The following is a 15,522-nucleotide window of genomic DNA, read 5'->3' as shown; positions in this document are numbered from 1 at the left end:
ACTGGGCACAAGCGTCACTACACAAGAACTGGATCGGTGTCCTTCCTTCTGGAAGGTGAGTGGGAGGAGGGTATCCCTCTTCCCCACTGCAGCTCAAACAGCAGAGGCAGAGGACTCTGACCTGGGGATGAGAGCCCAGCTCTCCCACTGAGACCCGAGTGAACGTGACTGTGAATCTTAACTTCTCTGGCCTCAGTTCCGCCTTTGACCGAAGGGACAGGGCTGGGCAGAGGATGTCTTACGGTTCCTTCCAGACCTGAGATGCTAGGGTCCCAGCCCCAGTTTAACCCTCTGTGAGGGGAAGCTTTCTTGCAAGACTTCAGACTAACACCTGCAAGGGGAATACTGAAGCGCCATCTTCAATAAAACCACAGAAAAGGAGACTGAATAAAAGGCCAGAAGAGCATAGGTGTGTCTAATATCAGCTTTTTGATGCCCCCTTGTGTCCAAATCAAGCAAATGCCACTGGGCTCTCCTCACAACCAAGCTAGCAGGTAATGAGAACTAGGGTGACTGAGTATGTGACCCTCTCCTCCTCCTAGTTCAATAGGAACAACAGTAATCTGTGTCATGACAAGACAGACTCTAACGGAAGAGAAAAAGAAAAGTGGGCTTGGCCAAGAACCTGAGACAGACACCCCTCCTGTGCCACCCTGAGAGCCGTGTGTGACACAGCAGGCTCGGGGTAACCAGGACGTGTGGTGAGTGTCCCACAAACAATGACACTTAAGGAGGGAGCCGGGGACTCCGTCACTCTCAGGACACATACCAGTCTCTACCACCACAGCCTTCCTGTTGGTGCCGGCCACGTCTGAGAGGGACTGGGGACCCTAAGTGACAGGGGAGGAGCATCCAGATCCAAGAAGGAAAATGCTGGAGAAGGGTGTTTCCAAATACAACTGGGCTTTTTCCTCTTTGAGTCAGAGCAAAGCCTGCAGACTGGTGGCCCACAGGATGGATTCGCTGGGTCATCTAACCTTCCAGACACTTCACAAAACCCCAGTCATTCACAACATAAAAGCCCCCTGGCCTGCTCTTAAAAACCCAGAGCAGGGCGCCTGGGTGGCTCAGTTGGTTAAGCATCTGCCTTCGGCCCAGGTCATGATCCCGGGGGTCCTGGGATTGAGTCACATGTCAGGCTCCTTGCTCAGTGGGGAGTCTGCTTCTCCCTCCCCCTCTGATGCTCCCTCCCCACTTGGGTTCTCTCTTTCTGCCTCAAATAAATGAATAAAATCTTTAAAAAACAAAAAAACCCCAGAGCATAATGGAGCCTGATTTCACACATAGAAGTTGTCAGGTGGGACGGAGAGGAGGTGCCAACCCCACCCTACTGCTCGCCAACCCTGAGGCTGGATGTCAGGTGTCATCTGCCCACTCATGAGAGGGGCTCTTTTTCTTACAGAGTTATCTATGCTGAGGGCTGTGTTTCAAGAAGAGCAGGAGGGAGCAGCGGAAGTGAAGAATATTCCTATTGTTTCGCGTGCAAACAAGATGCTCCTGTGCGGACATACTCAGCCACCTTGACCCATTCCCATGACCAGGGGGGTCCCTGTAGGCACTTAAGTTTCTTCTACTTTTAAGAATGTCAAAAGCATCATCTGGTTAACACACGCTGCCTCTCCCCAGCAGACCCCAGTGTCAATCGCCAGTGTTCAGGGGAACTAAAAGCAGCTCTGCAGGAAGGAGCAGGAATGCCCCAAGGGGGAGAAATGAAAATGTGGGGGAGGGGGTGGGGAGGAAGGGCTGCTGCCAGTGCCATTTGCTGGTGGCTGGCTATGTGGCCATGTGCCATGCCGGGATCCCACGACTGCCCTATACCGCAGAACATGCTAATTTGCCAGGGGCTGTGGCTGGAGCCAGAAGAGAAGGTCTGAAGAGCAAGCCCGGGCAACTCTATCAAGTCCAGCCTCTCCTGGGAATGTGGACTTGGGGTTCAGTCACCAGTTTGACCTGGGGCAGGCTCAGCACATTTGGGCAGGCTCTGCACTGCACAACCATGGGGGGTACGGCACACGGTGACCTCATAGGCACGTACATTTACTATATCGACGTTCCAGCAGATTGTCGTCAGCGTTATGTCCTGACAAAAACATTAAGTTATTACAATTTTCTGACATACAGAGGTAAAGTGTTCCGAGGAAAGACATCTATCTCTTGTTCACATGAAGCTGCCACAGAGCAGTCACGCTGGCTGAGGTGGGCCACTGTTTCTCCTAACTTCCTGTCTACGAAGAACCCCTAGCTCTGTGGTAAATGCACCCCCCAGTATGGCTCAGTCAACTTACTACCTACACTCCTGTCTGCACATTCACAGTTGCGAGTCTGGGCAAAGTGTCTCCCAGGGCAAAGGGAGTTTGCCCAGACATGGGAATGCCTGCACGTAGCACTCCTTGTCCTCACTGCAAAGAGCACCAAGTGTTCGATGTTCCAGCCCTGGGGCCCTGGTGGGGAAAAGGCAGGGAAATACCACACTATGGGTCCCCAGCACGGAGGTCATGTTTAATCGAGCAGCTCTCCAGAGCACATGATGGGACCAACAGCCCCATTCCAACCCTGAGCCTTGATTTCAGTGCCCTTAGATCAAGGACTGACAAGAATGGTTGGAGGTAACGGATCATCCACTAAAAATCCAGCATTTCACAGAGTACACCTCTTTTCGATGGGCTTCTCACCTCCAGCATCCGGGACCGTCGGATAGTGATATGAGTGACGTGGGGAGAGGCCGAGCTGGTCTCCACGAGCCCCAGTTTCTCCTTCTCCTTGGTGACCATGTTTCGAAACAGGAGAACTCTCTGAAATGAGCAAAGGTGAGACCAGAAACTGGGTCAACAACCGATGATTCCCGAAGACACAGTGTACAAGATTAGTGAAAAAAGTCATCTGAGAGGCAAACAGAATAGGACACTCTGATATGCGCTGCAGGTTAGAAGTGTCTTGGGAGAATTGCAGACATTCCCCAACACAATCTGGGGAATTAGAAATTATAGCTGAATACATGCCAAGGAAGAAAGGTCCCAGAAAAAGCGGTCTGGCTGTAGCCAGAATGCCCTTTACAATGGTCTGGGAGAAAATCATTCTCGTTCAGTTGATAAACCACTATAAAAACCTGGCGTCAGGACAGGTTAGAGGCTGCCTTATGTAGCTGTGCCTGCTTTAAAGGAAATCAATGTCAAGAGTTACAAAACAGAAACATTTCAAAGATAGTATTTTTCATGGTCAGAAATTTTAAAAAATGATCTCACAGAATAAAGGTCCCTGACCTTTTATCTGCGTCCTCTGTGCCCTCAAGCACACCGTAGCCCCACCCCCCCACCCCTGCCAAGTAACATTTCTCAATTACTGTTAGAGAGGAACCCTCTCTCCCCCCTGCATGGTCAAGATTCTGATAAGCCCCTTTTAGGAGAGCACGACCCCCTGCCCCAGCCTGGGTTTGAGAATCACTGCTGTACAAGCACTCAGATGACATCAGCTGAATGAAAAAAATAAATCCAACCACTGCTGTTTTCTTAAAAATGAGAATCCCCACCAAAGTCAAAAGCTTTGTTAAATACAAACAAAGACAGTCAGAACAATAACAATGGTAATAAGGGTTAACTATATACGGGGGAGGTTAGTGCATTCACATTTGATCATTTAATTGGCTATGAAGTAAATACAGCTGTAACAGGAAAAGCAATTGCCAATGGCCTCCTGAGGAGGAACGTATTTGGCAGAGGGGCTACTTCTCAGCGGGGCAGCTTAATGTGGCTGGTCGGCAAGTCTAGAAACAAGGACTGCAGTGCTCTGAGTAGTACCAAAAGCTCTGGGGGTTCTAGGACAACACAGAGGGGAAGAACAGACTGAGCATCAGGGACGGCGGCCGTGATGCGGGTGAAGGGCACCTTCGACTACCCCGTCTGTGCAGGGGGACTGCCGACTTCCAGAACAGGTCTTTCATTTGTGTGGGCTATGGCGCACAACGGCTTCTTCTGACCTCAAATCTTTAGCACGATCACCTGCACACGAGGCAGAAGAAAAGCTTCCCATCTGGGTGGATCCGGTATGGGGCAGAGACCTCATACACAGAAGTGGAAGTACAGAGGGGGCTGAGGGAATGCCCGCCTCCCAGGAATCCCAGGATGAAGCCCTGATTTCCATGGGGTGTGGAAGACGGATTGGGGCAACTGTAAGCAGTGCTCAAGGGGCTGAGAGGCCTCAGCGACCACAGAAGACATCTGGGAAAGGACCCGTGTCTCCACTGTGCAGATGAAGAAAGTGACTCACCCAAGGTCCCACAGCTGGTGGACAGAGGGGCCAGATTCAAACCCAGGACCCACACACAGACCACCACACCACACAGCCCCTGCCTACCTCACAGGGTGCCAGGCCTTCCAGGCCCAAACAAGAGAGAAAGGCCTCGAGTCCCAGTCGCACACAGATTGGTACAAACTACGTAAGACAGCACGGAGAGTGAAGTGCTGTGTGAACCAGGCAGAGTTGAGGCCTTTAGAAACATTAAGGGTGGGAAGGACAGTGTTGTGAGCCGCCCACCTGAGTGAGGTCAAGAACAGGGAGAGTTTTGGCGTTTAGAGCCAATGCCATAGTGACAGATGCAAGAGAGCAGGCAGGACTACAGAGACCCTATCACCCTGTGCATTCCAGCAAGACGCGTCGGAGCGAGGGCAGCACATGACACGTCAGGATGGAACAAAGCCCTTGCCACCCCGACACACTGAGCCGCAGATGCCCTCCCGGACCTGCCGGGGCCATCACAGGATCAGGACAGGGGCCAGGGGCCAGGAAGGGTCCCCAAGAGATAGGAAAGAGAGACTTCATGAACCAAGTAACAAAAGCCTTGATGGCAATCTTCAGCAAAATTCCCCGAAGAAAAACACAGCAAGGATTAGATTAGAGCCCCCACGTCATGCCAACTAATCTCAGAGGTTCCCAGGCTTCTTGTTCTCAGCACCCCTAAAGGCTCAGGAAGGACTTTCGCAGCACTCCTAGGTCAAAAGAAATACAGCGCCATTTACAAGGTGGCTAGGGTCCTAAACCACTTGGTAAGTATTTGTGTGCATGGTCACCTGGGTGGCTTAGTTGGTTAAGCGTCTGCCTTTGGCTCAGGTCATGATCTCAGAGACCTAGGATCAAGCCCCACATCGGGCTCCCTGCTCAGTGGAGAGCCTGCTTCTCCCTCTCCCTCTCTGCTCCTTCTCCCCCTGCTTGTGTTTTCTCTCTCTCAAATGAATTAAATAAAATCTTAAAAAAAAAATATTTGCGTGCTAAGGGCTTAGTAGCTCTATTTTAAAAATACACATACGTTGAAATTAAAAAACTTCTTTAAAACCCAGCTTAGCAAATAGGACATCCTCAAGAGGAATGCTGACATCGTGAGCTTGAGCTGTTACTTCACAGAGTGGCCAACAGATTTCATTGTGCTCCTCTCAAAAGCTTAAAATATCCTGTGACAACCCAGGGCCACCCGGGCATGCCGTCTGTGAACTGCAGAGACGGAGCAGAGATCCCAGGCCGTGCGATATGGGAACGCCACGGTCCAGGGCTGATTTTGCAGGCACGCAGGCCCAGGGCGAGGTGCTGTGTGAGAGTCATCTGCGCATCCCAGAAGATTTAGAGATTCCACTGTCTGTGGCTGTTCAAGGACCAAAGGGTAGAAGGTACAGAGCAATCACTCAGTTTCAGGTGAGGAAGAACGTTCCATCACTGGGCAGAGTAAAGCAACAGCACGTCTGGCTCTATCTGAGGCAAGGTCAGGGATATGGTCAGAGGGGCTCCCTCTGGGGGTGGGGGTTAGGGGCTCGTTTCACTAAGTCATCTCCATGAGATCCCTTCATTTCTGAGAGGCTCTGCTGTCAAGTGCAACAAGAATTTAAACAGACTCATCCGTCTGCGAATCGCTACTTGAGGGAGAAGAATGACAATCGTGAGTATTAACATCAAGGTCAAAACAAAATCAGAGAGCAATGAGGAGTAAGTATCTCTGAAAAATGAGGTTCAATATACAAAAATGTGACTTGTGCTCTTTTCTAAGAACGTCTTTTGTCAAAAAAGAAGGAAAGGAAAGAAAGGCGCACGAAGACCTGAAGGAGCCCCGTATTGCTGCGGCGCCCAGCAGACATTTCTGGAGCATCACTACAAACCAGGGATGCGGCCGGTGCCTACCCTCGCTTCCCAACACTCTCCCCACAGGACCTGACCCCTCCTGAGCCTCTCCCGTCCCTTGAGTCTGGGACACCACGTTGCTGGTTTCCTTCCTCTGATTAGTCCTCTCCTCGTGCTGGCGCTCTAAAGGACAGGTCCCTGGTCGTCTTACTCCGTCTGGCTCCCTGACCACCCTGTCCACAGCCATGGATGCAGCCAGGTTTGGGCACTGTCCACACGCGGAGCCTCTCTCCAGCTCCGTCGTCCAATGGCCTTGAGGAGTCGTAGACACCTCACCTGTTGCCTGCTCAACGCTGACCTCACTTCCAGACCTGCCTTTGCCTGTGCTCCTACCCCAGGAAATGACTCCCAAAAGTGCCCAGGAGCCCGAGCCAGAAACACACCCACCACCTGAAATCCATCTCTTTCTCCTCTGAATGTCTTCGTTCTCATGATTCTATCGTCTTTCCACTCCTCTAACACCGCTGCCCCTAGCCAGGCCTCTATCCCATGGCCAGAAGGAACTCTCTAAAGCGTAGCTCTGACCAGGGGCCCCCGAAGCTGAAAACACTCAATGATTCCAACTGAAATCCACACTCCTGCCCTTGGTTCGCAAGGTCCTTCTGACTCCAACTCCTACAAACCTCCTCAGTTTCCTGGCTCTCCTTTACATTCCCCACAGCCAGACCATACGGCCAGCCCTCCAGGAGCACCATACTCTCAATCACCCGGGGCCTTTAACCACTGTCTGCTTTTGCCTCTAGAAGCTTCTCTTGATTCACTTCCCCCTATTCCCAGCTGGGTCAGGTCCGCTTGTCTGGGCCCCCGCAGCATCCATCCCTGTAACACACACCCCACCTGCCAGAACTGCCAGTTCCCACTGTCTTCAGTCTCTGTACTTGGCTTAACACCTGACGTAGCGGGAGATCCAATCACCGTTCGCATCTGCTGAGTGAATGAGCTCAGTTCTTTCTCTCCAACTGCTACAGCGAAGAGGGCAAATCAGGTACCATGTGGTGGGACAGAAAAATTCACAGGAGCCCAGCCCTGAGAGCAACTCACGTTTTTGTGGGGAATGACGTGAGGGATGTACTGCAGGATCAGCTGGGCCCGTTTCCTGTCCTTATCCAGTTCTTGGAAGAGCACACTAGGCTTGAGATCCCTTCAGAAGAAAGGCATGGGTTTGGGGTTATTACAACACGAAAACCATTCTCTAGTGCAGGGGTGGCCAACGACAGCCTGCCACCGTTTCTGTAAATCAATTTCCATGGAACACAATCACTACATACGGTCTCTGGCTGCTTTCACACTACAACGGCACAGTTGAGCACTTGCAAAACAGACCGTGTGGTCTGCAAAGCCTAAAATATTTACTGTCGCCCTTTCCCGGAAGTGTCTGCCAGACCCCACTCTAGTGCCACAACCTGAGTTGACATGTCATTGATAAAATATTGCAGACATCTTAACGTTTAGTTGTTGCAAGAGGATTTCCCCACCCCACCCCTGAAAAACCTAGCTGTCGTTTTTGTCCTGTTCATTCTGCTGATAAAAACCACCGGTGAACTATCGTAACCTGCTGCACAGTTCAGCTAGAACTTGCTTCCCATTTGCTAAATGGGACCTGGCGCTGTCACCATTAATGTTCTCTCATCACCCTCGGCATCTGCATGTCCTCACAGATGCAACTGCTGGGCGTCTGTCCTCCTAGAAGGAGAGGGGACGCAGGAGGGATGACCACCCTCCGGCCCCAGAGCATGAGTGCAGAGAGTGACAGAGGGGACTCTGGCTTCTGTGAACCCCCTTCCCCGCCCTGCTCCTCACTTGCGCAGCCAGTGGTCCTCAGGGGCGAAGCGGCGCCGACAGTCCCGCTCATACAGCACCATCAGCCACCCGTGCACGGACTGGAACAGCTCCAAAGTCTCCCCCTTGGCGTTCTCTGCGGGGCAAACGAACGGGGGAGCCACACGCGCGGAGCTGGTCAGAGCCGGCGGGGGGCCAGGAGGGCAGCTTCTTGTCTCCGTCCGTCACCCAGCCCCACGTCTCCCTCACTCTGGATTCCATGCGGAACCAAGAGAATAAAAGGCGCCCTGTGTACTTTCTTAAATGTCTGCAGGACCTGGGTGCCCCAGACACAATCACTCACGCTGCCTCCCCCAGCAGGTGATCCAAAAGATCTTTTTAACGTAAGGAGCTTTGTACTGAACAACTTGCGAGCACTTCAGGACGGGAACTCTGATTTGAGGTGTGCCCTGACACGTCATGGAAATCAACTCAAGGGAGCAAAAGGAGAGGCAGGGCAAAATCCTCAGCATCAATAATCCTCCACATGTATACATACATGCTGAAGGGAGATCTAAGACCTCCATAACCACATCGCTACCTTAAGGGGCCATGCAGAGAGCGAAGAAGTAAAACTTATAATTATGTGAATAAATGTGCCTTTCCAATTCACTGTGACGGGCAATAAAGCTAAGAATCAGGTGATGGTACAGACCGTGGCCTCCCCATGTGGCATCACTGAAATGACAGCTGGCATCTTTACCGTACCTACGAGTCCATCCCAGATCATCTTAAACACAAAGGAGTTCAGGAAAGAGGAGATGGTGACCAGCTCTTCCAGTTTGAAGGAAATCTGTTCTTCATAAACTTCAATGTCGTCAAGGATCCTAAATCAGATGGAAAATTAGTCACAACTTCCCACTGGGGAAAGGGGGGAAAATAGGAGATCTCTACCTCTTATGAGAGAAAAATAAGCTCAAGAAATAAGCTTTATCTTTCAGATAAAATGTATAGCTAACACAATAGGATGTGTAGGATCTGCTTCAGGATAACGTGAAGGGGAGAGCCGGTGGGGGTGGAGGGAAAGCAGAGGTGGCCGCGTCCTGACCACTGTGGATGGGTTCATGGGGGTTCCTTTTACTATTCTGCCCACTTTCTATTTATTTGCAATTGTCCGTAGTAAAAATTTTAAAACTACAATTGAGAGAAGAAAAAAATAAGCTCCCCTTTACATTTTTCTTATTCGTAAGTTTCCGACTGTGACACCCTTCTTAATTCCTGCCTGAACTCATGCCTAACGATCGAGGAATCTCGACTGAGAGTCTGTGTCCACCGAGGTGAGCCGTGGAATCTTCCTCTGCATCTATGACAATCACTAGTGTAGGTGCTTGAGAAGAAGTATCTAGGAGGGAATGAATGGATGCCTGAGACAACATGTGAGTAAATGAACCGTTTAAGTTACAGCTCTATGTGAAAATTTCCCAAGACTGCTTCATTTGCTTTAGAGCGCAACTCGCTCTCAGCTCACCCTTGGACCCAGCGATTCAGCGAGTCTTCAGGGGCAGCCACAGAGCCCTGCACTCGCCTCCAACTGCTCACCATGATTCTTAGCCACCTACAATCTCTGATCCCCTCCTACCAATCAGTGTCTTCTACCCTGAACATAACTGTCTGGGATCGCTTCTCTCTTATAATTCTTTACCAACCTTTGGGAAAACATGGATTTAAAAAAATACCAAACACACAAGTAGACACATAAGCTTAAAAAACAAAGGAACTGAATGGGACTCACATTTGCTAATACCCCACTCTGTGTCAGGCACTGTACTGAGAACGTGACATTCCTTTTCTCATTTACTCCCTATCAGATTGCTAATATTATTCCCATTCGATGAATAAGGAAACTGAAGCTCGGAGAGGTTAAGCAACTTGCCTAGGGTCAGTTTGATAATAATAAGCATCACAACCCTTCCTGTGTGCCAGGGACTGTGCCAAGCACTTTGTGTGCATTACCTCTTTTAATCCTTACCACATGGCCAAGAGGCACGTACTACTGTTATTCCCAACTACAGATGAGAAAACGGAGGCTCAGACAGGCGAGGCCCCCTTGCCCAAGGTGTCTCGGGAAGTGGCCGACCCAGGATCTGCCTCCTGGCTCCCTGGCTCTGGAATCTTCCAGGTAACTACCTAACCCAGTGAGTAAATGGTGGAGGTGTGACTTGAACCCAGCACTGGGAGACCCCCAAACCCCACACAAAAGGGTACTGACCCAGCTCCCCTAGAAGGATGGGAACTAAGAATTGCTGAACCCTGACTACGTGCCGCCCACCTTGTATTGTAAATGTTTTCTGGTCTAATTTTCTTAATGACCCTGCCACAGGGGTCTGAACAATGGTGGTAATCACATCAGCAGCAGCTTCCTTACGGCACTGTGATTTGGCTTCTCCACGTTCGAGGAAAGGAATGGAGCCCCCAGTAGTCAACCTACGTGATGAGGTGCCGGGAGCAGTCACAGAACAGCATCAGCATGGCCAAGAGCTGCTTGGACTCTTCAGTGTCATTGTTGAGGCATTCCAAGAAGAGCTTTAACCCTCCGTGGGGCCCCAGCTCACAGATAAATGCCCACAGTTTGGGGAGCAGGTCATCAAGGTAAGTGAGACCTGGAAAAGGATAGAGAAACCCAAGCTTCAGGTGGGGGCTCCATCTGGCCCACGGTTTCTCCTACCCACTGGGGGAACAAAACGCTTACACTTCTAAGGCGCAATCACTAAGAAAATCATTATCACCATGAGAGTAATAATCACAGTAATAGCTAACATTTCATGGGTGCTTTTCCAAGTTTCAGATGTCAATCTAAGTACTCTGCATGCATTATCTCCTTTCTATCCTGTGAAACCCAATGCTACCTCTATTTTATAAGAGAAAAAAACTGAAGCAGGGAGAGGTTAAGTAATTAGCCCCAAACCACTCAGCCAAGAAGTATCAGAGCTAAGAAGAGAACCCACATCTGTTTGACTCAGTGTTTACATTTTAAATCAGGGATCAGCAAATTTTTCCTGGAAACGGCTGGAGACTAAGCATTTTTTTTAGGCTGTGTGGGCCTGGCTTAGCACCCTGTCACACTACTGAAAGCTACCAGTGTAGCACAAAAGCAGCCATAGACAATACGTAAATGAATGGATGGGACTGTATTCCAATAAGACTTTATTTGCAAAACCAAGTGGTGGGCCGCATTTGGCCCACAGGCTGCAGTTTGCAGACCCTGCTTTAAACCATCTTTCAGGCTCACCTATACTTATCAAAGCTTTCCTCTCCTCTACTTCTATTATTCTATCTCTCCTAAAAATGGGAAAGCAATGAATGACTGTAGCGGAGATCCTGTGAAGTGTCTCACAAACATTTAACCCTGGGTGAAGCAGAAGACATTTTAGCTCTGCTCTCTGATGGCCTCAAGGCCTCAGACACACACACTACATCACTGTTACATTTTAAGTCTATTAATACAGCTATTGACTCAGAGAGCCTGGCTCTAAAGTTCCACGTGTCTCTGAATATACAATAAGGCATATGTCTCAAATTTTTCCTGTTTCACTTTCTATTTGAGTCCTTATAATAAAACCGCTCATTTTACAGAGCATTTTGAATTACTTAATTGTGAACAAAGAACTGCTTGGGGAAGATATATTTGCCTGGAGCAGGGGCAGGATGACACAATCAACGCTGCTATAAATGCTTAGTCTAGGGCGGCCTGAAGGTACCATAGAGGAGGCAAAGAAACGGGAGTGCCCACTTGGTTATTATTCCTAAAGGTTTGAGCTCACATTTTCAAGGTAGCAGAATGTGGTTCTAGAATGCAGAGACCAAAAAAGAAAGAAGAATGCAGAACACTCACAATTTAAAAATAGAGTAAGAGATAAACAGTGAGTAGTTAAACTGTGGAGACCACAAATGTACTCCCACAGGACAATTAGGAAGAGCAACTACTCTCACATTATGTGAATGGTCCTCACAGTGTGGACGAGAATACTCACTTCCAGCCTCAGACACAGATTCAACCAGGGCTGCATCTGCAGCAACTCCAGTGGAAACGAAGATGCAGGGCTCTGGAGAGCTCTGTCAGGGGCCAGCACGTGGCTCTGGGCCACCAAGTGCATGTGAGGAGCATGAGCAAAGAAGTGTATTATTTTCTACAATCTGCTTTGCATGTAGCTGAACAGACCGAATATTCTACAAACACTTTAGACTAGTTTATCTCCTTAAAAGGATGTATTGTCAAGTTAGCCAAGAAAACTTCTTTCTGGGTGCTCTCACTGGGACAACAGGGATGCCTGAATTTGTGGTCACCTTAAAAAGCTGAGCATAGGCCATAAAAGTCACATCACTCACTATGCTTCTGAAACCCTCACAGTGGGTGCTGGGGTGCCAGGCTTGGTCTAGACCCCTGTTTGCCTCCTTTTGCATTCTCCTGATGGAGCCTGCCCTGGGCCCACAGTTTTACATGACACCCCTTTGTCTGTACCCCCACAGGATACTCACATGCCTGCTTGGCACCTCACTCATCAGAGCCAAAGAGAACTCGCTGTTCCCCACAAGCCCCACCCCCAGCTGGCTGTCTCCAGCTCAGCAAATGGTACCACCATCCACACACTCTGGCTTCACCTTTGAGGCCTTTAGCCTTCACTCTTCCAAATCCAATGTACCCGTAAGACCTGTAGACGCGACCTCTGAAACATGTACAGAGGCCCCTGCCTCCCACTCCGCCAGCACACCAGTCCTGTGCTGTTCAGCCAGAGACTGTGCTGCCCCAGGCGGCAGCTGGCAGTGTCCAGAGACACGCAGGGCTGGCACAGCCGGGGAGGGGGCAGCCCGACTGGCACGTTGGGGTAGGGGCCAGGGCTGCTAACCATCCTACAGCGGACAAGATGGACTCCACAACAAAGAATTATCGGGCCCGAGAGTTCAGCAGTGCTGAGGCTGGGAAAGCCCGCTCCGGTCCAAGCCCACACCGTCTCCTTACTTCCGCGGTCACAGAGCCCATCATGACAGTAAATACGCTTTTCCCTTGCCTACAGCTCGCCTCCCTACTCTTAGAATCCTCTTGGGAAAGGGACCCTGGCCGCCTTGGTCACCTCTTCACCCCCACGGCCTGGCACAGACAGGTGCTCTGTTAACGTCTGAAGATGAATAAATATGTGTGAAAGAGAGAAGCAGTGGCAATTTATAATTAAAAAAAAAAAAAAAAGTAAAATGAAACAGAAAAGTTCTTAACCCTTTATGCAGTCAACAGCTTCATGGCCTACAGACTTTCTGTCCTCATCACACCAATTCATATGAACAAGTCCTGCACGGCAGTGGGAAGCCCCAAATGCCCAAGCCCCGTGTTCACGGCACACACGACTTTCTTCCTTGCTCGGCTAAAAAGGAAAACGTTGGGCACATCTGTGTGATGAGATACTATGCGGGCAACAGAAATGAAATTTTGGAAGAATGGTTGACGATGATAAGATGCTTCTAAAGTGATGAACAGAAAGGGAAGGGTAAAACTATGTATTTCAATCTAAACATACATATATATAAATGTGGTACACTCAGGCACAGGGGGTTATCCTTGGACTATAGGATTAAATATGGTCTAAGTTTTCTTTTTTCATGTCTTTTCTAGTTTTCTATTCAGAAAAAGTAATAACTTTCGAAGGCAAATTGTACTCCATAATGGAAATAAAAGCCAGGTCACAGGAACGAACTGGCAGCGCTAGGACTGAGGTCAGTGTGAGCCATTTAACTGAGGTGTATCAACCTCTAAGAAGAAGAGCTCAAAAATACCTTCCCCTTCAAAACGTATCTTCTGAGTCAAGAAAGCCAGAAGAAAATCAACTTTTTCTAAGAAAAATCATCCACCAAATGTCAGAGATGGAAGATGCCACCTCAGGACTCCGAACCTGTGAGTATCTGCAGCCGGATCTGGGTCAGAGTCGTCAGCGAGGTCTGGTAGAGGACACAGATGTTGCAGACCTTCTGGACCTCCGCAGAGTCCACACGCTTACCCCCAACAGGCCTGAGAATATTCCGAACGGATGCAGACTTCTGAAACGCACGCTTCAGGAGATCTGGCATGGAGAGGAGAAGGAATGGGTGAGCAGACGTTCAGTCATCTGCCCGGTTTTCCTCTGTAAAGAGCATTTCAATAAAGTGCCTGATTTACAGCCAGGGCTGGACAGTGGGGTGGCTGCTCTGACTCAAGTCATCTCTTTGGGATAAATTAGAAAAGCATTAACAACAGGCTTTTAGGTGCAACCCAGAGACCTCTTCACATCAGAAAATATCTCACACCAAGCCAGGTCTATTTGACTCCTACAGGGGATTCTTTTACCAGGCCACCAGACTTCAGAACCCACAGGGTAAAAATCTGGAGGACTACGTTAGGGGAAGACGGGCGAAGGCGGGGGGCCTGGATGATTCCCGGCTCTCTGTGCTTTCAGAGGGAAGCAGCATCAACCTCAAGTAATGATACGTGGTTTGGGTTGTACTTGACTTTAGTTTTAGACCTTCCTGTTTACATTTCCATCCTGCTGAAGGGACACTGAGCCCCTGCTCATGGACAGCTGCATGATGGGGCTCCACGCCACGCTAGATGGCAGAAGAAAAGTCACCCCGAACCTGGAAATCTGCCACAGGCAGGTGACTCCACTGAATTGTGTTAGCAGCATTTCCTGAACTTTTCTCAGAGAGGGTAACAAGGAACTTTTGACTAAGCAAACCTATGACTAAGCAAAAGGGGCAATGTGGGGGTGGCCTGGTCAGTGACCCAGCGTCCTCTGTGTACACGTGGGAGATTTTTATGATTAGGGGCTCAGAAAGGCTCGACTTCCCCTAAGAAATGGGCCTTCCTTCTTCGTGTTAATGAGTAAGAAAAGATCCACAAACCCCCTTTCATTCTAGCTACTAGAAATTCAGAGCCAAATGAAAGTTCAGAGAGCCCCACTGTAGCCCTTAGGGAATCCATAATCTCTACACACGGTCTTGGTCTGGTTCACCCACTTAGGTTTCCCTTGTTTTCCATCCCTAAGGGTTTTCTGTTGCTCTTTTGCTAAATGTGAACTTGGTTGGAGCAGTCTTATAGCCTGTGTGGGAGAAGCTTGAGTGTCACAGAAGCGGAGGGGAGCAGGCCCGCATGGACCGCAGGAGCTGCAATGGAGCCAAGCAGAGCCCTGGGCTCCGCCTGCCCCAGCAACTCACTCTTCACGGGAAGCACATTCTGGGGGGATGCTGGCTGCACGTGGGCTGGCTCCTGGTTCTCCAGCAGCTTCTTGCTCAGGATGTCACAGAAGAAGATCCGGATCAGAGGCACGCCCCACAGGAACTGCAGCTGCTTGGTGATCAAGGGCATGGACTCATTAAGGCTAGGAGAGAGCAGGAGACCAGGCGGGTCAGTTCTACCTGATGGATGGCCACCGACAGCTCTCAGCTCCCCACTGGGCCTTCCGCTCGGGGGACTGGCTATGGCCTGCCACTCAACATGGCAAATAAGAGGATAAAAAAGAGAAAGTGGGATCCACAAATGCCACCGAGGGCCTAGATGCATAAGGTACTGCCCTCCCTGTCTTC

At 49.8% G+C, this 15,522-nt stretch overlaps 1 protein-coding gene across 13 annotated transcripts in view; it reads right to left on the bottom strand.

Annotated features, from left to right (window-relative positions):
• The window catches only part of UBE3B (ubiquitin protein ligase E3B), a 62,752-nt gene that overhangs the window by 27,451 nt on the left and 19,779 nt on the right, over positions 1–15,522 (bottom strand). For all 13 annotated transcript variants that reach the window (XR_003516905.2, XM_027576056.2, XM_027576053.2 and 10 more), the window contains 7 exons: positions 15,154–15,317; positions 13,857–14,024; positions 10,406–10,577; positions 8,686–8,804; positions 7,960–8,074; positions 7,201–7,300; positions 2,673–2,792 (listed from right to left, as the gene is read on the bottom strand). Coding sequence is in view for 12 of the 13 variants with exons in the window: in XM_027576056.2 (XP_027431857.1) it covers positions 2,673–2,792; positions 7,201–7,300; positions 7,960–8,074; positions 8,686–8,804; positions 10,406–10,577; positions 13,857–14,024; positions 15,154–15,317 (958 nt within the window). In the remaining variant the exon portion in view is untranslated. The remainder of the gene's footprint in view (positions 1–2,672; positions 2,793–7,200; positions 7,301–7,959; positions 8,075–8,685; positions 8,805–10,405; positions 10,578–13,856; positions 14,025–15,153; positions 15,318–15,522) is intronic.

Source organism: Zalophus californianus, chromosome 14 (assembly GCF_009762305.2).
Source record: "Zalophus californianus isolate mZalCal1 chromosome 14, mZalCal1.pri.v2, whole genome shotgun sequence".
In the NCBI taxonomy this organism is placed as follows: Eukaryota; Metazoa; Chordata; class Mammalia; order Carnivora; family Otariidae; genus Zalophus; species Zalophus californianus.
This window is presented reverse-complemented; position numbering and strand designations above follow the sequence as displayed.